This window comes from Semicossyphus pulcher, unplaced genomic scaffold (assembly GCF_022749685.1).
Source record: "Semicossyphus pulcher isolate SPU_LCO1_2020_fin unplaced genomic scaffold, fSemPul1.0.p SCAF_13, whole genome shotgun sequence".
Lineage (NCBI taxonomy): Eukaryota > Metazoa > Chordata > Actinopteri > Labriformes > Labridae > Semicossyphus > Semicossyphus pulcher.
In genome coordinates, this window is record NW_027211637.1 from 24440636 (window position 1) to 24464207 (window position 23572).

A 23572-nucleotide genomic window follows, 5' to 3' on the forward strand; every position below is an offset into this window, starting at 1 on the left:
ACCAGCCCTGTGACCCCCGCTAACCCGGCTCCCCCTGCACCAGCTAATCCAACATTAATGCTGACAGTCAATCCTGTTTACGTTTTGCATGCTTTCCTCAGGAACATCAGAGAAAAACTCTGACACGTCTACTCACACAGGACATTCACGTAGAGGACAACAAAAATGTGCAACGTCATGCACTCAACGTTTCCCGATTTTAACCCAAACCAAACTCTAAAGTAGCTTTGGTGCCTAAACATACCAAACTCGAACTGTTACACTACATTGTTTATACTGTATATGATGACGTGTTGCTTGTCATTGGTAGGCGCGCCAGTTGGGAAGAGTGTCTGTGGGTCATCACAGAGGAACAAAAGGCCTATGCGGTTGTATGGGAAGGTAGGATGCACTCACATCAGTACAGGAACAGTGACTTTAATGAAATATCAGCACATATCAATAGATGGCTTCATATGTACAATATCATTTGAATGACTTGACACAAATAAGGCATTTCAAGTATCCAAAACAACCTACTGGTATCACATTTTTGGTGAATCGATCAGTTTCAGGGTAGTTGACATGTCACCAAGTTGGACTGGTAAAGCCATTTAAAAGGTGATCAAAGGCATAACAGGAACCATACAAACAAATGGTAAAATGCACAGTATCAAGACACACAAACTGTATTTGTAAAACATCTCCCTCACAATGTTTCCGTTTCATCCTAACGTACCATCCTTGAACTTTGGCTGTGTTGGGTTTTGTGGGTAAGAAGAGGGAAGATCAAGACTGCATTCAAGGATCGTTTTTTCACTACCGCCTTAAATAAAGCTCATGTACACAGGAAAGGACAAACAATTTATGTACAATATTTTTCCTCTTAGAGTATTAAAAAAAAAAAGAAAATCCTGAGGGCTGTCAACTACTGTACTCGCTCATTCTGTGTCCTTTGATGTATTCCTCTCCTGTTTGCTGCTTCATAGTGCACATCTGTCTTACTGATGTCTGAGGAGGAGACGTCAGATGCTCTCCAGATAATAATCCAAATGCACAGACAGTCTCGTTCCATCTCGAAGTTGAAGGAAATGATGAAAATATATTCATTACAAGGTTATGATGAACATCCCCGCAGGCAGCTTGGAGCGTCAGTATTTCCAGTAGCCTCGAGCAGGGATGTGCTTTATGTATTCTACATCTTTTTACACTTTAATCTGAGAAGTGTTCACGTTTCCTAAAGCAACAATAGGTTCATTGTCTTTGTGATAATTGGTCCTGTGACAATGCTGAAACGAGAAGAAAGAGCTTATTCAGGATGATGTAGATATCAGTAAAAAATTAACATGAATGGATTTTTACCCTAACGTAGCTTAGTAATTTAATCAGTTGAGAAAAATTAATTAGCATACCAAAGTCTCAGAATAAATGAAGAGGCTGACCTGCAGATTAACCTTTGCAGCGGAGGCGTTCCCTTGCATCTTTTCCGTCAAGTCTTAATATGTTGAAGTTGTGTATGGCTGAGTGTTCTGATGAGAAAGGGAAGGAGGTTAGACTATGTTGGTTAGAAGTCAATTTGCAGCAAAATTCAATTTCAATGAGTATGCCGTTTTTGTTGATGTCACACCGCTGTATATTTCTCTCCCACTGTTCTGCCGTAACGACTTGTTTCCCGTGGTCAAGAGAGGTTATCTTACCCTTGTGGTTTTGATCTTGTTGCCGGCGTAGCACATCCAGCCTGAGTTGTCAGGAAGCGTCTTGCATTCCTCCCCCTCCAGGCAAGGCTCCATCTCACACCACCACTTCCCAATTACTATGGATGCTACAGGCAATAAAAGACAAGAGAGATAGTGACGCAGGTAACTCCCACACTAACAGAGTGCAAAAGCAAATACCTGAGCCTGGCAGAGTGGACATAGATTGCCATTGAACACAAAACAGGGCCATTTTCCTCCTGTGTCATGCTCAGGTTGGGAAGATCAAATGCAGTTATGTGTCAAACTTCTCTGTTCCAGGTTGTAAGTTGAATTATTATTATCATTTTACCTCTTCTCCATTGATCAGCAACTAAAAAGACTGTGGCTAGTGAAAATACGAAAGACAAAACTGGCTTTATTCCAAGCAAAAAACGTGCATTTCATTGAGAAGGGTCCAAATGCAGACCTCTTTCCTCAGGCACGTAGTTCTGTGAGCCAATGGGGTTTGAGCATTGGGCACATGTGACCTCCATGCTCAAGCACTAGCTCTGTGAGCCAATGGGGTTTGAGAATGAGTTTGTGAGTTCCGTTGTAACAGTATGTCACTTAATATCACCGTAGCTGGGCACCAAAATCTGTTTCTGAACACATATGAGGTGAAAAATAAGCAACTCAGTCACTGACTCTTCACTCACATTGGCTCTACAAAGCCTAATTTACATTTTGGTTCCTACGTTCGTAAGTAAAGGGCACTACTATTCTACTGCACTGGAGATTAGCAATTGGCTAACGTGAGCTTTCTAAGCTTACCGCATACATAATGTTGTAGCTCAATAGCCACTAGCAACTAGTTTTCTAATGCTCTTTAATAAACTAAATAAACAATGTGTGATCAGCAACTAAGGGCCAGATCAGACAGAATGCGTTTTAGCAGATGGGGACGGCTTTTTTGTCGTTGTTTCAACACATTTTTTGCGCGCTGCTTTTGTGTTTGTGTTGATGAGCGCCTCACGTTTTTTCCGCTCCGTGCGTCTCACGTTTTTGGGGAAACGCTCTGAGCACCTCAAGCTGAAAAAACTTCAACTCAAAGCAGAAAAGCGCCCGACGTCATAGGCGTTTTTTCTCATTCTGTCAGTTTACAAAATAACAGTTAGGGTTAATGACAGCTAATGATTTGGTGGTTGCCTTAACAACAGAAAAAAAGGGGCAGTGAGCTGCTCTTTTTTTTAACCGTAGGTCTCAACAAAAAAGGCAGTGCGGCGCGCCTCGCGTTTTACAGCCTGCCAACCGCACTCTGTGTGATCGGGGCCTAACTATACAACTAAAACGCCATGTGTTGTTGAGCAACTAACTACACAACTAAAACGGCATACATTGTTAACCCGCATTAGGTACCTGAGCAGAGAGGTCTGAGGTACCTGAGGAGAGAGGTCTCTGGGTTACCCACTAGTTACGGCCAGACAACAGCTAACGTTAGCATCCAGTTGGTTGCTAGCTTATATTAATTTGAGCTAGGAAGTGGCTGAAAGCTTATATTACTGTTTGGTAGTGTTACTTGATAAAATAGGAAAGGCATAAATTCTGGGTCTAAATAATGTTATTTACCTCCTAGCTTACATAACGTTAGCTAGGAAGTGATTAAATGCTAAGTTTAGCTGTTTTCTATCGGTAGCTAACAGGTTATTGATGCGGTTTTACTTTGAAATATGGCCTAATGTCTGTCAACTTTTTAACTGTCATATTGGCTCATTAATGAGGAAACAGTGACAATGATTGCTAGATAAACTACATTTATACATCTTAGAACCTGGAACACAGCAGTACAAAACTGTAGCAGCATTTTGGAGACAAATGGCTGCTGTATGAATATGGTGGGGTTATCTAATCCTGATAATCAAATATGACATGTAAAGGTGGCAGGAAGGAACTTTGCTGTAAGTGTCACACAAGTTCAGACAAAACAGTTGCCTATTCCAGTGAGGTTTCTTTATAACGTGCAGTCAAACATGAATACGGAGGGTTGAACTGAGGCTTTTCATTGAGTGAGTGGATGGGTAGGTGTGACTGTGACTTGACTTTAATGCACGCCACATTTCTGCCGTCAGGAGAGAAAATTGCCTTAAATACAGGGTAAGTAGACAGTAAATGGTTTGTAATGTGTGACAGAGGAAAAGAATCTGTCAGAGCTGACATCGAAAGACCTCAAATTCCCCCAGTCTGCTCAGAGATTGCAGTAATATTTGCAAAAGGATTTAAGATAAAAGCTGCAGGTGAGAGGTTTTGCAAAAGCCAATATGTGCTTTAGTTGTGTCAGAGCCCAGCGCCAAATCCATTTCTTACAAGGGATTGAGCTTGTGTAGCAGACATTTGTCAAAGCACATATAAAAACCAGCATGAAATACCTAAAAGGTTCCTATGTAATCAACAGCCATTTTCCTCTGCAACCTTCTGCTTTGTTATTCCCTTTCTTTACTCTTGCCTGGGGTGTGTTTGACTGTCTGCTGCTTTGGTAAAGCTTACCCCTGCAGATACATCCACTGTCTGTCAGCAACCAAATTTGGATGTGACATTATCCCAGGTAATGTTAATCTTATCTGGGACAAGGTATTACATGGTCGATTTAGGCTTTTATTTGAACTCTATCTTTTCAGAATGTTGCAGTTTGTTCCGACAGGATTTCAGTTTTCTGTGTAATAAATGTTTAGTTGAGTTGAATAGAAAATAAAAAACATTCCCTTCCTCGAACAGATACAAAATTCATATCATACAACCTTATATTTTCTTTAAATACTCACCATCAACACATGAAGGTCTGTTTCTGGTGGTTCCAGCCACCTTCCCGGGCAGACATGAACACTTGACCGTCTGCGACCGCTCCTCAATCTTATTCTTATTACAGCATCTGTGAGCGGCGATTACTTCACATGTGCCCCCCTCTGATAAGGAAGAACAACAAAGAGAAAAAAAACAGACAGAAAACTACAATTAGTCTGCGTCTCAGGAGTGATCGCACAGCCATGTGAAGCTGCCTGAGAACGTCTGGCAACCTCACTGTGTGGATGTTTGGGGCTAAACATAGACTGTAATCACTCAAGTACTGAACTTCACTACAATTATAGACTACTTGAGTGATATTTTCCGATGGTATGTATTTGTTGTTTATCAGTGTTTTGTGTACTAATTGGTCCAAACAAATTGCCCCTGGAGGGAATGATAATTTGTTTGTATTAAATTGTATATTACGGAAGCCCTAAGCGGACATGCATGCATACATTTTATTTCCCGTTTTCCCGTAATAAAAGCAATTTCTGGTTGTTTTCTTGACATATATTATTTATCTCGTTGTCTCGAGATAACAACGCTGTCAGACGATAAGCACAAACATAGAAACAGGTTTAAATTACTTCATTAGTGTGGGCAATGGCAGCACGGCATGTTGTTGTCTGTAATATCACAGTGACCAGCCTCTTGTTTAGTTTTCTAAATTGCCAGGAAATTATCCCATTATCACGAGAAAACAAGCTTTTTTCCCCAAGGTAGCAACAAAAATAAGTCAAGATTTTGAGAAAACAACCAGGAACTCATGTTCTGTTTCATATTTTTATCGATGTGTATACAAGAATAACAAAGGCATTTACATCAGGCACATTGGTGTCAGCATTAAACATGTTTGTATACCCTATTAGATTTAGATTTGCATATTTTAAGAACAAAGAACGATTACAAAAAATAAAACCAGTACAATACAAAACAAAAAGTACTTAGACATAGTCTGTATAGAATAATTAAACTGGCCCCACAAACATGAGAATAAATTAGAAGAAAAAAAATAAATAAATCAATAAAAAAAAAAATAACATTGTTACATTGTTGCAAAAAGATAAACGGTTGCCATTTATTGTAGAATATGTTCAAGTTTCCTCTTCTTGAATATCTAATTTTCTCTATTTTTAAGAAGGACATAACCTCCTTAGTCCATTGTGTGCTGGAAGGAGCTGTTGAAGATTTCCAGTCAAGAAGGAGGTGGCGTTTAGCAATCATGGAGGTAAAAGCTATTACTTCCAAATCTTTAGTAGAGTATTGGGTATACTCTTCCGGAAGACCAAAAATGCCAATGTGTGGTGAAGTGTTTATATTTTTTGAGAATACCTTGGATATGGTATTGAAGTAAGTTTGCCAAAAATGTGTCAGGGCTGGACAAGAGAAAAACATATGCGTAAGATTGCAGGGTGAGCCTCCACATCAGTCACAGCCATCTACTGTATTTGGGAAAATCTGTGCCAACCATGTCTTCGAATAATGACATCTAAATACAACTTTAAACTGGATCAAGGTCAAGAAACTCATGTTCAAGGGAAAACGAAGTAAAAAAACGTGTTGAGGGATGTCCTCTTAGGGCTTCCGTACTGTATTTATACTTCTATAATAGTGTACTTTTTAGTCTAGTTAATTAAAGCCTTACCAATTTGTCAACTTGTCTATGTTGTCTGAAAATTAATCGATATCTACCTTGTTTTTTAATAATTTCTCTCCAAAAATAACACATGTTCGTTGGTGCCAGTTGCACCAGTGCAGGGACATTCTTATAATCTTTCATTGCAGACTGAATGTTCTTGAGTTTGTTCAGACAAGACAAGATAATTGAGATGATTTTTTCCACAGTTTTCTGACCAAACATTAAGTTGTGAAAAAAAAAAAATGCCATTGCAATTGCTGAATGCAGATTCAGCCTATACAATTCAGACAGCTGTTTTACATATGATAACCTTTTAAACTTTACAACAATGTGCCTGCGCGGGGTACTTCTGATCTCTCTGAGTTGTTAAAGTTCCAACAAAGAGACATTTCCCTTTATACTTTCAAAGGCAAGGAAAAAGTGTGAACAATGAAAGAAGATACGGGCAGCAGTCTGTGTCTTTCCCATCCCGTTAAAGGTGGGGTTTGTGATTCTGGAGAAAGATTGCTAATATTTTAACTCCAAACAGCCAAACGAAGAAGAACAGAAGCTCCGCCCCCCAAAAATCATGGACCCACTTTGGCAGGAGAAAAAAAACAACTAACGTATAACAAGCAAGAATCTGAAGCGTCATCCTCAGTAAAAGGATGCAAGTGTGACTTTAAGTCTGTCACTATAAGTGTGGAAGCCAACGACCTGTCCAGTAACATAAGTGATAGATTCTGCTATTTAAGTGTCGTTATAATTATGATGTAGCTCCATTCATCATGGAGGAGGGGAGGTAGTCAGCAGCAGAGGTCAGAGGGCACTAGCGCCCCTTGTTGCCCATTGGCTGAAAGCATTTTGTGGGGCTCTGTTTAAGCCACTTTACTCGATTCCCATTAACATGGCTGAGCTGTGAACAAGCAGACTTTATTTCACTCTACAAACGGCTAGCAGACTATGTGGAGAGATTTTGACCCTTTTTGACCCTTAGAAGGGGCCCAATCCCCAGGCTTAGACCACCGGACTAATTAATATAAAGTAATTAAGACAAGCTGTACTGTAGCCCTTTACTTTATAAATACTGTATATATTCAGGGATTTTAATCCGCGATTGTCTCCATTCATAAATCTCTCATGTTCACTGTTTAAATTCAGGCAGTAGAACAACTGGAAAATATCACAAGTTTGCCGTAAACAAGAATAATCGTGCTTTACACGCTCAGAGTGAGCGCGGCCCCTGCAGCTCGTTGAATGTGAAATGATGAAGAGATGTGCGAGCGCGGGCAGAAAGAGAGACATCCAGTCGCAGGAGGAGAGGCCTGCTTCAGGGTTATCATGAATATGAACACTGGCTCCACCGTGCAATTATCACCAAACTAGCGTCTGTGGCCCGAAGGATGAGAGGACCAGACCGACAACCCCCGACCCACCTCAACCGCTGGCCTCTCCCTCCTACTGCGCTCAGACTCTCCACATATATGAGAGCTGTGCAGCAAAGGGCCATCTGACAATTACACCCGTCAGCATGACACAAGATCAAGGAGGTTGTGGAGAGTAAGAGCGGAGAGGAGGAGGAGGAGGGTGTCTAGCATTTTGCCGGCAAAGTGATTTGAAGTAATGTTTGACAATGAGCTGTGTTGGTTTGTGAAACGTGTCGTGGCTACATTTACATACATCGCTTTACTGCATTTGAATACTTTTGGTGTTTGAGGCCGTCCTGACGCAGAGCGGCTTCTCAGAGGCTCAAATGCAGCCGTGGACATTATCTTAAGAGGAAAACTGCTGCTGTTTGAAGCAGCAAACGGCATCGAATTACTGCTGTTCGGGTAGTTACAACAATATGGAAGCCAAACAGAGACTCTGAATTAATCCTTATTTTATCATTCCCAGATTAGGATTCATAAGCATTCATTTAAGTACTAAAGACATATAATAAGATATTCGTAGCAGATTTACAGACCCGTTTATTTGCCTCCTTTGTAAATACTTCCATCCATAGTTGGTATGTACACAGACAATTAATGCTTTAAATGTCTAATCATATATAACGAAACCTAAATTAAAGTGACCATTTAATTTATTAGTGAAAGAATCGACAACATTTATCATTTCAGTTGCCAGAATGACAAATATCTGCTTGTGTCAGCCTCTTTAATGTGAGGGTCTCCAGTGTATCTTGTCGCACTGTTGTGCAGTGGTTAGCGCTTCCTAGTTTGAATCCCGGTTTGGTCATAGCAGGCCTTTCTGTGTGAAGTTTGCATGTTCTCCCTGTGCGCGCACGCGTGGGTTCCCACAGTCCAAAGACATGCTCGTTAGGTTCATGGGTGACTCTAAATTGCCCGTAGGTGTGAATGTGAGTGTGAAAGGTTGTCTGTGTTTCTGTGTGTCAGCCCTGTGATTGACTGGCGATCAGTCCAGGGTGTACCCGTCTCTTGCCCAATGACAGCTGGGATTGGCTCCAGCCCCTCTCATCCCTGAACAGCATAAGTGGTCTAGATAATGGATGTATGGTTTCATATGTCTGAGTAACAATTTACTCTGCAACATTTATCCACTTGAAGCCGAGAAGATTGATAAACACCTACATGAAATAGTGCAACAAACCGTTTATTAAATGTTTACATCCTGTTTATTAATGCTTTAGAACGCGGTTAAGGTAAAGCGTTTCTGGGCTATTGACTGTTGGTCGGGCAAAACAAGGTGTTTGAAGATGATGACACATTTATTGATAATGAAGCCGTAATAATATTTCCAAGATTAATAATTGTCTGTACATTTTTTGTGTGTGTATTAACAGTCATTGTGTCATAGAAGATAATAGTACAATAGTATAAGTTTGGTTTATATTAAATGTGGTTACAACTATGTTACACCGTGTTATTAAGCACTTATGAACTGTTTAAACACAGTTATTAAGGGCAGTTTATATAGTTTGAAGCGGTCACTTATTTCATTTTAAATTAATCTGCAGATTATGTTCTCATTTTTTTGCTATAAAATGTCAGACAATAGTAAACACTGTTAATGCACAGTATACAGCAGGGATTCCCAAAGTGTGGTGCGTGCACCCCTTAGGGTGCGCCAGCTTCCTCTCTGGGGTGCGCACAAGAAATGTAATGGTGGTGTAATGGTGCATTTATTACACCAAGTGGGATTTTTCACTTGAAATGGTTATGCTTTTTGTCCATGTGATCTGTTTCTGAGCCTCTGCATGTGTGAATCTAGTTTTTCTTTACTTGATGGATCGTTTGAAACTTTATTGCAGTTTAACGCGAATGAGGCTACTGATGTTCTAATTACTGTAACAGCTATGTTATGTTTGGTAATTGTAATTTAAACTTGATCCAATTTTTCTTTAATGCGGCGGACAATATTCCCCATCTTTCCCTATTTTCTCTCATGACGGGCCTTTCTGCCTGTGCTTTTCTCCTCGCCCTCACTCATCTTCTTTGCTCTTTAAAAGTGAGGACTTGTGAGTTAGTTTGTTGCAGTTTAGTTTCAGTTTTTTTATATAATGACCTGTTGAATATTTTTTATATCTTGATTATTGGTGCAGAAAACGTGATGCCTTTAATAGGCTGTGTTGTGTTTTTTTTTTAGTGTTGGGGGTACATTAACCCGGTTGGGATGTAGAAGGGGGTTCGTGCATAAAACGTTTGTGAACCGCCGGTATACAAAATGTCAACAGGAATAGCAGACGTTTGCAAATATGCGAAAAAATTAAAGCTTTTGCCATTGTGTGGACCTCTGTGTTGGAAAGAATATCTGTCCAGCCCACCATTTCAAAACAGCCAAACTAAGCCATAAAGTAGCTTAAATTCTGAAGTGACAGAGAGAGAGAGAGTTGTGTGTCAGTTTCTGGATATAATTGAGCCATCATGTGAGCTCCTGTGGGGATTACCAGCACAGCCCCACTTGACCCGCTGGATAGAAGTAGATCAGTGGGCTCGTCTCACACTCTGTTCTCTCGTTCCTGCCACATTGCATTAAAAAAAAGAAAAAAGAATGGCATCTTCTCTTAGGTGCAGAAAACCTCAAGAGATGTGAGAATTAATTTTTGATAAAGTTGATTGCACTTCATTCAGGATTCAGTGTTTCTCCCCGGTGGTTTACGTGCAGCGTCTGCTTCCTGCTGAGCTAAACGTCGAGTATTAAGGAACAGAGCTATTGTCGGGGTGTTTATTGGATAATCGAGTTTTAGGAAACAAAATTAATAGCCAAATTTTAATCCGGGGTGAGGCAAGAATTAAGAAAGCTTGTGTTTTCGCTGCATCCTGCCAAGTCTGAGGAGTTTCTTGGGCTTATCTTGACTCCAGGCTCTGCATTTGAGAAAACATCAACAGCCGTTGGTTTTACTGAAAAATATCCAGATTTTGTAGCCGGTCTGGGAGAATGTTTCTCTGCTGTCTGATGCACTCAACAAAAGGGCATGTCTGCACAACGTTAATCGTGATGTACCAGTGGAAGCAGTGGGGCATCATTTGAAAACAACAGCCCACAGGGGTTTGTTCTTCTTAATGCGTCTCCTTAATTGCATAAGACAGCCCCAGATTTCCTCTTTGATCTATTAAAAACACACCACTCAACAGAATTAACTTGCACCGCTCATTGCTAGCAAACAGAGGAAAGAATCGGGATGCTCTATATTTGGAAATCATCACCTCAGAAGAATACATTAAAATCAAATAAAAATGCAAATGAGTGTGGTATTTCCAGCTGGCAGGTGTACTGGGTACCTTTAAACAAAAGCTACGCTACACTGACGAGCACTCTTCAAGTTCACCCATGGTTTCAGTCTGAGTAGAACACGCTGCACGCTCCGAGACCCCGTCTTTGCTTTATAAATATTTCAGAGGGAGACGGAGGATAACATGGCTGGAGATGAACGCTCTCATCAGGTGAAGGCTGGAGCCATGCAAGGGTATAATTGTTTTCTGTATTTCCATTCCCTCCCCCCCGCCCCCCCCCCCCCATTATCAGGGACTATGAACAAAGCCAGACTGCCACAAGACAAACAGCTGCAGTGAGTGCGTGTGTGTGTGTGTGTCTCTCGAGCAACATATTGATTGACAGGGAACAAGGGTCACACAGAAATTGTCATTCGGCAGGTCAGAGGTCACGCAGAAGCAGAGGGTCTCAACTGGAACTGCCCTGTTTTTGTTGCCATGCTCCGTGCTCCCGCCTCTTCATTACTGTGAGGCTGTCAGGAAACGAGGTGACCGGCAACAACCTGCAACCCACCGGGGCACAGATCATTTTAAGGTCTGAAAGAATCGGGAAAGTCATAACTTTGCGGTATGTGAGGTGGAGGTCCTGTCATGTTTTCTGGGATTTGTTCCCGGTGTTTCTTTGGTTTCTCAAGATGATTTATTTCCTGTGCTGAGATTTCTATTGTTTTATTGTTCTGCCTCCTGAAAGAAACTCCATGAAAACAATGAACACATGTTGTATTTAGTGCTGCACACGGCACAAATTGTCTGTGTTCTGTCTCGTGGTCGTTTGTCCCTGGCCTCGCCTTTGTCTCAGATTACAAAGGACTCTGATCCGACCGAGTGTACCGACGACCTTTTCATGAATTTTGCAGTAACAGATGTCACGTCACATTTTTATGAATAATCATGGATGGAGTTAATGGAATTGCATGTTCAAGAAATAGATACTACAAATTAAACACGCCAAGTAACACAAATGACACATTTCTTTTCTGTAATATTTACTCTTACTTGGTGGTGGACTGATTTGCAGTTCCTTTAAATTGCTGGACAGACAACAGGACATATTGTGATCTGTAGTCCCTTATACTGTATGTGTTGAACTCCAAAACTTTATTCTATGTTTCCCTTTAACAGAATTTGAAAGCATCTTAGATTTAATTCTTTCTGCCTCATTTTAAAACTCCATATTTTCAACTGGTAAAGCTCTTCAACATTTTGAACCTCAAACTGAGATAACCCTGATGACATCAACATGGCACCACTTTGTGTACAACTAAGAGATACATGTAGTTTGTTTTTAGTTTTGTATTTACCTGACAGCTATCGTTCCTGGTTACACAGCCAAGATTCCACAATGAGGGCAATCTGACGGGGGGAAAATGTTCAGCGTGAGCCGATATTTGCTCAAAGTTCTGTTAGCTGCAACCAAGAAAGCAATCACCAGGAAACGGTGCAAAGAACACCCTCCTACTGTGAGACTCCGGCTGGACACAGTGGAGGCGATATTTGAAATGGAAAGACTTACACATGTACCGAGACTTCAACAATCAGGATTTATTGAGAAATGGGAAAAAGGGAACCCCTACAAGACCCTTCAAAGAGACACCGCTACATGAAGATGAGGATATCTTGAATTTGATCAGGATTACAGGAACACTGGCATGATTTATGTTTGTTCATTAGATTAAACAATTTACCATAATATAAGGTTTTTACTTTGGTTGTACCTCAACCAGCAACAACACGGACATATTTTAGGTTATAACAAAACCTTTATATTATTAATAATAACGAAACTTTACATGCATGTGAACTTTTTGTATTCTCACAGGAAATAATACTTTAGTATTTTTACTTTCAATTTTACCACAAGACCCACACTGTAGATGAGAATGATCCTCCCACTCGACTGATAAAAACCTAAGTCGGTAGCAGCATTTAGGCTATTTTTCAACTATATTTTCCATGTAAAATGAAGGCTTTTTAATTCTACCTGAACACTACAGAGTGCCCTGATTTGTTTTTTGAAGGGCATTTATATGTTGATTACGTTCATGTTTTAACCCATGCAGTGGCCCCGACACAGACAAATTCAACCCCTCATGATCACCTCATATATGATGATGCCATTTAATCCCTGAAGAAATCTCCTCCTCATCAAGTCATTTTAGTCCATATTTTGAGTCTCTTTAATCTTACTTTACATGCAAATCATTTTGTTGCAAGTATTTTGTAAAATCTTACCTTACTCCACTGACAGGTTTTTTCCTTATTTTAATAAAAAAAATAAGGAAAGACATTTTTGCCAAAATCAGCACCTAAAACCCTTTTTTTTATTTTAAAGATTATTTTTTTGGCCTTTGGCTGTATTGATAGGACAGCTGAAAATAGACAGGAAATGTTGGGAGTAGAGAGTGGGGGATGACATGGACCAAATGATCGGCAGAGCGGGAGTCGAGCCTGCGACCAGTGCGACGAGGACTGCAGCCTCTGTACATGGGGTGCCTGCTCTACCGACTGAGCTAAACAGCGCCCCTTTTTTCAGTCTTTTTAAGTTCAGGACTTTTGAACTTTATCGAACTGCCAACTGTATATCAAAAAGTAGATCCACATCAACCAGTTGCAATAGTAAAATCCTAACTGCAAAAAAACACTAATAACAATCCAGTAATCGAGTCTATAACGGTATCAAACGGACAGTTTTTATGGTACTTTTACTTTGACACTTATTTCCTTCTACACGTGATCCTTTTCATGCAGGACTTTTCTTTGTTACATATAATTGTTGCATTTCAAACGGACAAGCGAACTGTGTCTTCTGATGAGGATAATGTGATCTGATCGAAAGTTGCAGACCTCCAGCTACTGAGTGGACCCCGTGGTGGGGCTGATTTCATAATACATCACTGCTGTACATATTTCATATTTTACTGGTAGAAAAAAACAATCATTTGAATTGTAAATGCAGAGTTGGAAGAAGTCAGCACTCAGCCTAAAGTAAAAGTAGGAATTGTCACAATTAGACCTGGTGCTGGGATTGTTTACTCAGCTGCTGTTTTCAAGGTCAAGGATGAATAACAGACCGCAGTGGCAGTTATTATAATAAGAGTCAGTCGTTGTCATACATTTATCATCATCTGAAGCCAAAGCAAACTGCCAGGCATGTCTATCTAACTCTATTCATTATGGAGCTTTACTAATGTTAGAAATAAGTTAATCATATTTCACATTGAAGAATTTATTGCCTTTTGATGCAACGTAACGTCTTCTTGCACAATTTGAATGTGTCATTGTCCTGTACAAATATGCAGCTTTCTTTAAACCAAATAGAAACTGTATATAGTAAATATTTCACATATTCTTTTACATTTTTATAATTTATTTAGTTCTATTCATGTTTCTCGACATTTTAATTATTTGTTTCCTATTTTTTTTAATCTATTTCTAAGTTTACCGTCGTGCACCAATAACAGCCAGACAAATTCTTTGTTGTGTGAACCTACTTGGCAATAAACCCCAATTCTCATCATCCACTTGTGTGGCTTTTTTAAAGATTACTTTCTGGTCTTTTAGCCTTTTATTAGATAAAATACCAATGACAGTATGTAAAGATGGACGACACGTCTCTCAATGTACAAAATTGAACAGACGCTGCCATCTTAAGCTGGTGACGTCATTTGGAGCCAGAGTTGCGGAGTAGAGATCGCCCGGTGGAGCCGCCGTAGCCACTTCCGCTAACCTAAACGCACACTTAACTTAACTGGAAAAAACCCCCCATCAAAGACCCCGCACGTCGGCAGATTTAACAGCAGGACACCTTCTTGTGTTGGTCTGAAGCAGACGTTCACAGGTATGTTAACTTCACTGACTGTAGTGATTGTTTTAGTTACGTCTCTTCTCGCCGTTCCTCCTCTACTCTGCTAATCCAGAACAGATCGGCTGCAGGAGCCGGATTTGTCGACAGAGCTGTCAATCATCCTTTTTACAGCATCAAATAACTAATTAAAAATAAACTTATCAGAAAAATGAACACTTGGACGTAAATCAGCATGATAAGAACTAACTATGATGACCTGTATGCCTCCATTGATTGAGAAAGGACAGTGAATTGTGCTGGAAACAGGGGAAGAGAGACTGGGGATGACGCAACGAGGACTGCAGCCCCTGCACATTGGATGCACAATTCAACCGCTGAGCCAAACCGGCGCCCTCCCATTTGTGTTTTTTTTTTGTTATATTAAAACATTGGGTAGAATATTTGAGACAAAACGTATATACCATGAAAAGAAATATAAAAAAGTTAACTAATGATTGGTTCTGGACTCTTCTTGTCAGATTTTTTCGTCTGTCTTGGTCTTCTATCCTTTTTAATTCTATGCTATTTTTGCCTGTCATAAGGTGTCTAAAAAGCCACTTTGATGTCTGCAAATAAAGATGTAACAGAGTGTTGACAGTTGCTGTAAAATAAGTTTAACAGTGAAAATAAAAAAGCTTTGAGACCTAACAAACCCTCTGGCACTCTACATGACTTCTCGCTGCCGGGATCTGCTTTTGTTCCAGTTTATCACATGGAAATCTGTCAAAGCACTTGACTGTACTGCTATTATCTACACAAACGACAACACCTGGCATGAGTGTCTGAGTCGGCGGCACAATGAGTCACGCCGGAGTCCAACAAAACCGCATCAGAATCAGATGAGTTATGGACAGCGAGCCTGGGTGAAGGCAAATTCCGTCAAATCGTGCGTGACATGAGCGAGTATCGCACCGATTCTGCATTTCAGTGGATCTTCGCTTCTGTCTGCCCTAATGAATGCGAGCAGAGTTCACGTGGGACCAGTAAATGCTTCTTCCAACGTGATGAAACAGCCATAGCGGCGAGGAAAATGGTCAGTCCATCTCAATAGAAATGTCACCATGCAATAAGTATGCAATGACTCGCTGTCTACTGTAATGAGCCCAGACTGCGCGCTCGTCTCTGGAGGCTCTGATAGCAAGTATGGCATCTGAATGGAAACACTTCTCTGCCATCTGTTTCGGGCGTTTGACATGAAAAATACTACACAGAGAGAGTCTGAACCAATCTATCATTTGAGTAAAAACTAATCTGAATGAAATATGTGTGTTTAATGAATGCAGCAAGCATAGCAGGGAGAGTAGTCACTGTTTCACGCAATATACAAACCAAATGGAAAGCCCGGGGGACTCAATTTAGCGGGTAACCTGTCCCTCTGTCTCCTGGGGCTCAGGATTCCAGTGATTGGCAGCCAGTGGCACCATGTGGACGCGTTGCTTGCTCACACAAGTGCTATTCAAAGATGTATCTTGATAACTGTGTTACATCTGCCTGCAAGCTCAGAGTCCATGTCACATGCGTAGTCCCTATTATCTGTGCTTAATTATTTTGAAGCCTGAAAGTCATTTACAAGAGACAGCAGGCCCGGATCTTCAGACGCCGCAGCAGTCCTTGTTTCGGAGCAGCATGCCTGTCACCTTCTAATGGGAAATGCATCCAAGGTGACCCATAATAGGCTCCACTTCCTCCGTGCATGCTCGCTCTCTCTCTCCCTCTCTCTGCAGACATCCAAGCCAGCAGGCTATACAGCAGTTCTGCCGCTGACAGGAAATGGGAGCGGCAGATTAGAGAATGTCAAATTAATGCAGATGGAAGACAGTGAGAGGCACAAAAACGTGTGACTGCATGGTGTCAAATTGAGTGACTATTTTTTCCCCCCACTGCCTTCCGCAAAAACATCTGAAGTCCCTGTAGTACTGTTGTTATTCCAGACATAAATGCCGGGGTGAAAGTGAGTGACATATTGCTCGATAAACTGCGAGACAAATTTGTTTTGAGGCAGGAGGAAGATGCAGAAGACTTTTGTGTGTCGGTGTAAACAATTAAAAACAGCTTGGGTAGAATTTGGGGAATTTGAATGTTTTCGGGGGCCTAACAGTTTCCGGGAAAAGCTTCAGATACTGAATGTGTCAACACGAGAGGATTAACAAACTAGTTTTCGTCTTAACGCACGTGTTTGTTCTAGGTTGACACTCGCGTGTGCATGTGCTCGCTGGAGAGAGGAATCAAAATCATTTACAAGCAAAACTGCTTCAGCCAATTGCTCCTTCTAAAAAAAGCACTGCCCATGACAAACAACAGCAGAGAAATTCGTGGAATATGGCTGGCGGGTTTTGACAGCGTGTCACACGAGGAGGCCTCGAGATTGGTCCTGTGCAGTCGTCCAAAGACAGAAAGTGATACTTTATTGAAATGCAAAATGACTACTCGCAGAGCAGAGCTGCTGTTGTTTTAAGATGCATGAAAACTGCATGGAACAGAGGAAGCAGGGAATAGTCGGGAATGGGGGTTTGTGCATTTGCATGTGAGCCTCAAAGTGTGTCGTCTCTGCTGTCACGCGCACACACAAAACACAGGCCCAGGACGCTGAAAGACGAGTCCTGATCAAGGACATAAAAGCTACCCTGACTCTTAAGGAGCCCTGCACTTGCGAAAACGCCTGTGGTTATTTGGTTTTATGGTTCAGATGTGTCGCTTGTTGAGTTTGACAGCGATTTGCAGCAAAAAAAAAAAAAGCTTTCATGATGATTAAACCCAAATAAACAAAGGCAGTCTATCTGCGGTCTCCTCTTGCTGCACAGTCCTTCTTTTAGAAAATGGCCAAACAGAAAAATTGCGACGTTAAATTATGTCTTCTGTCAGTATGATGTCACTCAAATTCTAAATGTCACGCTGTTCCTGTCCGTCACTCCAGCCCTTTTCCTCGCCTGGCAAGCGTCCAGAACTGGTATTACGTGTTTTTAGCTCGCCCGCTCTGATGAAAGAGTTACATACAGCGAAAAGAAAAGGGAAACGGAGAGATAGAGTGGAGGCAGAGAGGTCTTTAGAGAGCAGCTGCTTCGCCTCTGATGTGACTGCTGGCCCCTCTCGCTGCCGGCCGCAGCGTGCCAACGAGCCTGCAACATGTAAACTGTGTAATAATGCATAATACAAAGGGCTAAATGACCTTTCATGCTGTATGACATGTGCTCAGAGGGGTGGACGGCGGTGATTATGCAACACCTGCGAGCTGAAATTGGCAGGGACGGTTCTTTATGTATTCAGACTGATACTACAGAGCTGATTGTGGGACATGATCAGAATGTAAATCCCATTTAGCTACAATAAAGGAGAGTATGGAACATGTGTCGCTGCATAGGGAAATGTTTCCAGCGCCTATACATGTTTCAATTTAGACATTGTAGATGTGAGTTCTTTTACTGACTGCCTCTTTTAAGTAAAGCTAAATTGTCAGGATACAACGTCAGATCATTGTAGGATACTGGGATAAACGAATATACCTTTTTAATTTAACATGTAATGATTTTTTAATTGTGAATTTTTAGACAGATTTGTTTTCTTTGATGTTTTATAGGAACTCCAATTGTAATTTAAAGGCCAGCTCCAGTCATGTTTTCAGACGTATAAAATGCTCTGCTTGGAATGATAAATTGTGTCTTTATATGTTTTTTTCTGCAAAATACGTTACATTTTTGTCTTCCAGCTACTGCCCTCTGGGAGGCGCTACAGGACAATTGCCTCCAAAACAACCCGCTTCAAAAACAGTTTAATTCCCATTGCAATAAACATTCTGAACTCTGAACGCTGAGGATTAAGCATGGCCCTTATGCATTAAATGTGTTTGTCTGTATGTATATCTGTGTTATATGTTTAATGTTTAATGTTGGAACCTGTACCTGTACCTGTACTGAAAATAAATTCCACCGGCCGGGCTGTGTGGTCATTAAAGAATCAAACAATTAATTACCATGTAAAAATCCTCCCGAGACATCTCCTCCTTCTCCCTCATTAAAAATGTCCGAATCTGCATAGGCCCCGCCCACTCTGTACTTTCTCCTTTCGTAAAATTACAGCCGAAAACAAAACACGTCTCTGCCATCGTTTAGTGGCAACTTGTTGAAACTTAGCTAGCTTGAAATTTTGTCATCAGCAGTAGTAACGTTAACGTTAGTAGTGAGCTTGCAAAAATTACGACGATGGTTACAGCTGGCTCGCGCATCGCCGAAGTGGTTGCCATAGGTTACACATAATGATATGCGTAGCATCGCCCCGTCCATGAACGGGATTGGCTCCTTAGGTTTGTGACGTCTCAAACCGGCCAATCAGAAAACGTGTTGTTCAGCCCGTCCTTGGTACACTGCAGTTTAAAAGCAGACAGGCCCAGCCACGAAGATGACGTGCTGATGTTGTCCCTGATATGTCTTGTAGCACATGAAGAACACCACATGGAGATGTTTACAAGGTTAAACACTTGGTTTGCACTGGAGTGGGTCTTTAATATTTAAAGGTTTCTTAATTGTAAATTTCAGACATGGTGGATGTCATTTCTTTCTTCTTCTTCTGCCTCTTTGAATGTCCTCTGAGGAGCTTTCTGTTTGTGTTGATTTTGGCGCTCCCTGTGGACAAAGTGGTACCTCTTATCTCTGCTGATCTTGTCCTCTACGTGTAAAAGAAGAAAACATGTCATCCTGCTTTCTTTTAACATTTTCACTCGCTGTGAATTTTCACCATTGGAAAATTTAGTTAACCGCCTCATTTGATACCTACCCCCCCGGGCAGTGGTTACAGACAACTATAAAATAACTATAAAAATATAATCAATCTTTTCGCTGATGGTCTTGTTTGCTTTTGTAGCTCATAAAGAGGCATCATTATTAATTTCATAACCAGCTAAAACTCCTCACAGGAGCTTTTAATGTTAAATTACAGGATCAAATTTCAGATCATGACAGGAAACTATAAAAAGAAGTATGACGTGCTGTTTTCAATTTTAAGGCAGGACTTAAAATGTTTCAGTCTGTCTTGTTGTCCACATTTGACTGAATATATTCTCCCACTTTTGCTCCCCTTTTTCACATGTGCACACTCCAGTCGTCCCAGGAAAGGTAATTGGATCTGTAGTGTAAATATGCAAGAATACTTATGGCACACCGGAGAGGAGAAATCTGCAATAGAGCCCGATAAACCCAATATTAATTACTTTGCTTATTTCTCCTTCTTCCCTCCCCCTTGGAACCAATTAGAAAGTTGAGATGCTTCTTTTCAGTTTAATGAGCTCTAAGTAATGATAATGAATTTCATATTCCTGCCAAGCATTTAAAATAGGCAAGTGCAGCCACAAAGGCAATGCCATATGAAATGATCTCTCCAGCTTTATTTCCATTGCCATTCTGGAGGAGCATTTCTTTCATTGAGAAAATCAAAAATGAGGAAATGAGGTCCCATTTTCAACACTACAAACACAGAAGATGAATTAATAGAAGCCGTTTTCCTTCACGCTGATGCAATTTAAGGAATGGCGGGGTGGTAAGTCACATGGAAGAATATGCAGAGCCTGAATTGGAAAAAAACGTGACTCACATCTGGGTCAACAAATCCACCACAAATGTCCAAAAATGAAGTGACTTGAACCCTGTTCATTGTCTGAAAGGGCAAAGCGAGCCTGAGGCCTGCCACACCTTTAAAAATCAACAAAGAAGAAAACCAGCGAGGGACAAAAGCACTCAGTGACGAACTATTACATCTCCACACTCCCACATGATGTCTGTTAGCAGGAAAGCTTCGCAGCAGGGCGGCCTTTTACCTTAGCAGGGAGCATGATCGCTGAAACAATCCTCTGTGCACATTAGACAAGACGTTCTGGACTCCCTGATTGAATATTTACAAACAGTGGGGACACGAAGCCATCATTAGTTTAACAGTACTTTTTATTTCATGGGGAAAGTGTTGAATTAAAGAGGAGCCGTGCTCTCTCGTGAACCCACACAGGCTCGTGCAAACACTGACATCAGCAATTACAGTGAAGAGGTGAAGAGCGATGACGCTGGGATCCTTTCCATTGTGAGGGCTTGTTTTGATTATCTGGCATGAGAACAAAGCATAAAAGGTTGGATAGATGTTTTTTTTCATGTTATTAATCAAGAGAAATTTGAAGTGCTGTCACTGTGTCTGGCAAAACATGTACCGTAGGGTGTTATCCTGAACCGCAGTGGGTTTAAAAGTGTGACTTTAAGTAGAGCAAGCCAGGGCTTAACATGTAGAGAACAATTATGATGCAGTATAGAGCTTCAGATTGGTTGTGTTCACTTTCTTATTGTGAAAGGAAGGGGTCAGAGGGGCAGCTCTCATTCTTAAATGGGCCTTATCATGATCTCTGTATGAAGTAACTGTTAGCATTTATTGATGTAAAAACATTGCAAACGACTACAAAGACAACAACCACATAGAGATACAAAGATACAAATAGATGCAAAACAACAACAAAGAGATACAAAACAACTACAAATATGCAAATCTACTACAAAGAGAAGCAAAACGACCACAAACAGATGCAAGACCACAAAGAGAGGCAAAACGACCACAAAGAGAAGCAAAACTACCACAAAGAGAAGCAAAACGCTACAAGCAGATGCAAGACCACAAAGAAAAGCAAAGAGACCACAAACAGAAGCAAAACGCTACAAGCAGATGCAAGACCACAAAGAGAAGTAAAGAGACCACAAAGAGAGGCAAAACGACCACAAAGAGAAGCAAAACGCTACAAGCAGATGCAAGACCACAAAGAGAAGCAAAGAGACCACAAAGAGAGGCAAAACTACCACAAAGAGAAGCAAAACGCTACAAGCAGATGCAAGACCACAAAGAGAAGCAAAGAGACCACAAAGAGAAGCAAAACTACCACAAAGAGAAGCAAAACGCTACAAGCAGATGCAAGACCACAAAGAAAAGCAAAGAGACCACAAACAGAAGCAGAACGCTACAAGCAGATGCAAGACCACAAAGAGAAGCAAAGAGACCACAAAGAGAGGCAAAACGACCACAAAGAGAAGCAAAACGCTACAAGCAGATGCAAGACCACAAAGAGAAGCAAAACGACCACAAAGAGAAGCAAAGAGACCACAAAGAGAAGCAAAACAAGATGCAAGACAACAAAGAGAAGCAAAACGACCACAAAGAGAGGCAAAACGCTACAAACAGATGCAAGACCACAAAGAGAAGCAAAGAGACCACAAAGAGAAACAAAACGACCACAAAGAGACGCAAAACAAGATGCAAGACCACAAAGAGAAGCAAAGAGACCACAAAGAGAGGCAAAACGACCACAAAGAGACGCAAAACGACCACAAAGAGACGCAAAACAAGATGCAAGACCACAAAGAGAAGCAAAACGACCACAAAGAGAGGCAAAACGCTACAAACAGATGCAAGACCACAAAGAGAAGCAAGACGACCACAAAGAGAGGCAAAACGACCACAAAGAGAAGCAAAACAAGATGGAAGACCACAAAGAGAAGCAAAGAGACCACAAAGAGAAGCAAAACGCTACAAGCAGATGCAAGACCACAAAGAGAGGCAAAACGACCACAAAGAGAGGCAAAACGCTACAAGCAGATGCAAGACCACAAAGACAAGCAAAACGACCACAAAGACAAACAAAATGACCACAAAGACAAACAAAATGACCACAAACACATGCAAGACCACAAAGAGAAGCAAAGAGACCACAAAGAGAAGCAAAACGCTACAAGCAGATGCAAGACCACAAAGAGAGGCAAAACGACCACAAAGAGAAGCAAAGAGACCACAAAGAGAGGCAAAACGACAACAAAGAGAAGCAAAGAGACCACAAAGAGAGGCAAAACGACAACAAAGAGAAGCAAAGAGACCACAAAGAGAGGCAAAACGACCACAAAGAGAAGCAAAACGACCACAAAGAGATGCAAGACCACAAAGAGAAGCAAAACGACCACAAAGATATGTTTAACAACTACAAAGAGAGGCAAAATGACTACAAAGATTTACAAAACGACTACAAAGAGATGTTCAACAACTACAAAGAGATGCAAAATGACTACAAAGAGATGACAAAGTAATGCAAAATGAAACATAAACAACCAGAGGCCAAACACCGAAAAGACTTAAAATGATCAAAAAGAAAATATAAAAAAACATAATGAGATGCAAAATGAGGCGCCAAACAAGATGTAAAACAAGATAAAAAACAACTACAAGCACAAGCAAAATGACTAAAAACTTCAAAAAGACATAAATAACTAAGCAGAGATACATAAGACAAAATGAGGTGAAAATGACAACAAAGAGATGCAAAACAACTAAAAAGAGCTAAACCACAACAAAAGGTTCAAAATGAGACAAAAAAAACTAAACAGAGGAGAAAGACCCAAACGAGATGAAAACCGACCCCAAAGAGATGTTAAACAATTACAAAGAGATGCAAAGCAAGCAAAGAGAGATGCTAAATGTCATGCGAAACAAGGAAGGAGCAAGATGAGATGCCAAATGATGTGCAAAACAAGATGTAAAACATCTACAAACAAACCCAAAATGACTTAACAAGAGAAATAAGGGGAGGAAATAAGGAGAGTGCGTCTTGCTGGAGGGATGTGAGCCTTCTACATGTGTGTGTGTTGTCTCATAATCTCTCTACGGCTGTGGGATATTTGTTAGTACAAAAAGAAGCTATTGGTTGAGATTATTTTTGATTAATATATTCAAATGTAATTTATTAGGATGAATAAATGATGTTACTATTAATAATGAACAATTTATTACAGCCAAGGACAAGAAAAATGGGTTTAAATGCGAGTCTTAACACATTTTTACTCATTTTATAAATGTGGCCCCGTCTGCCTCTGTTTCTACA

At 40.8% G+C, this 23572-nt stretch overlaps 1 protein-coding gene across 1 annotated transcript in view; it reads right to left on the reverse strand.

Annotated features, from left to right (window-relative positions):
* Positions 1 to 416: 416 nt before the first annotated feature.
* The window catches only part of LOC138590040 (chemokine-like protein TAFA-1), a 31794-nt gene continuing 8638 nt past the window's right edge, over positions 417 to 23572 (reverse strand). The window contains exons 3-6 of the mRNA XM_069660571.1: positions 4472 to 4612; positions 1677 to 1801; positions 1422 to 1508; positions 417 to 1268 (exon numbers count right to left, since the gene is read on the reverse strand). Of these exons, the coding sequence (XP_069516672.1) occupies positions 1476 to 1508; positions 1677 to 1801; positions 4472 to 4612 (299 nt within the window). The 3' untranslated portion in view covers positions 417 to 1268; positions 1422 to 1475. The remainder of the gene's footprint in view (positions 1269 to 1421; positions 1509 to 1676; positions 1802 to 4471; positions 4613 to 23572) is intronic.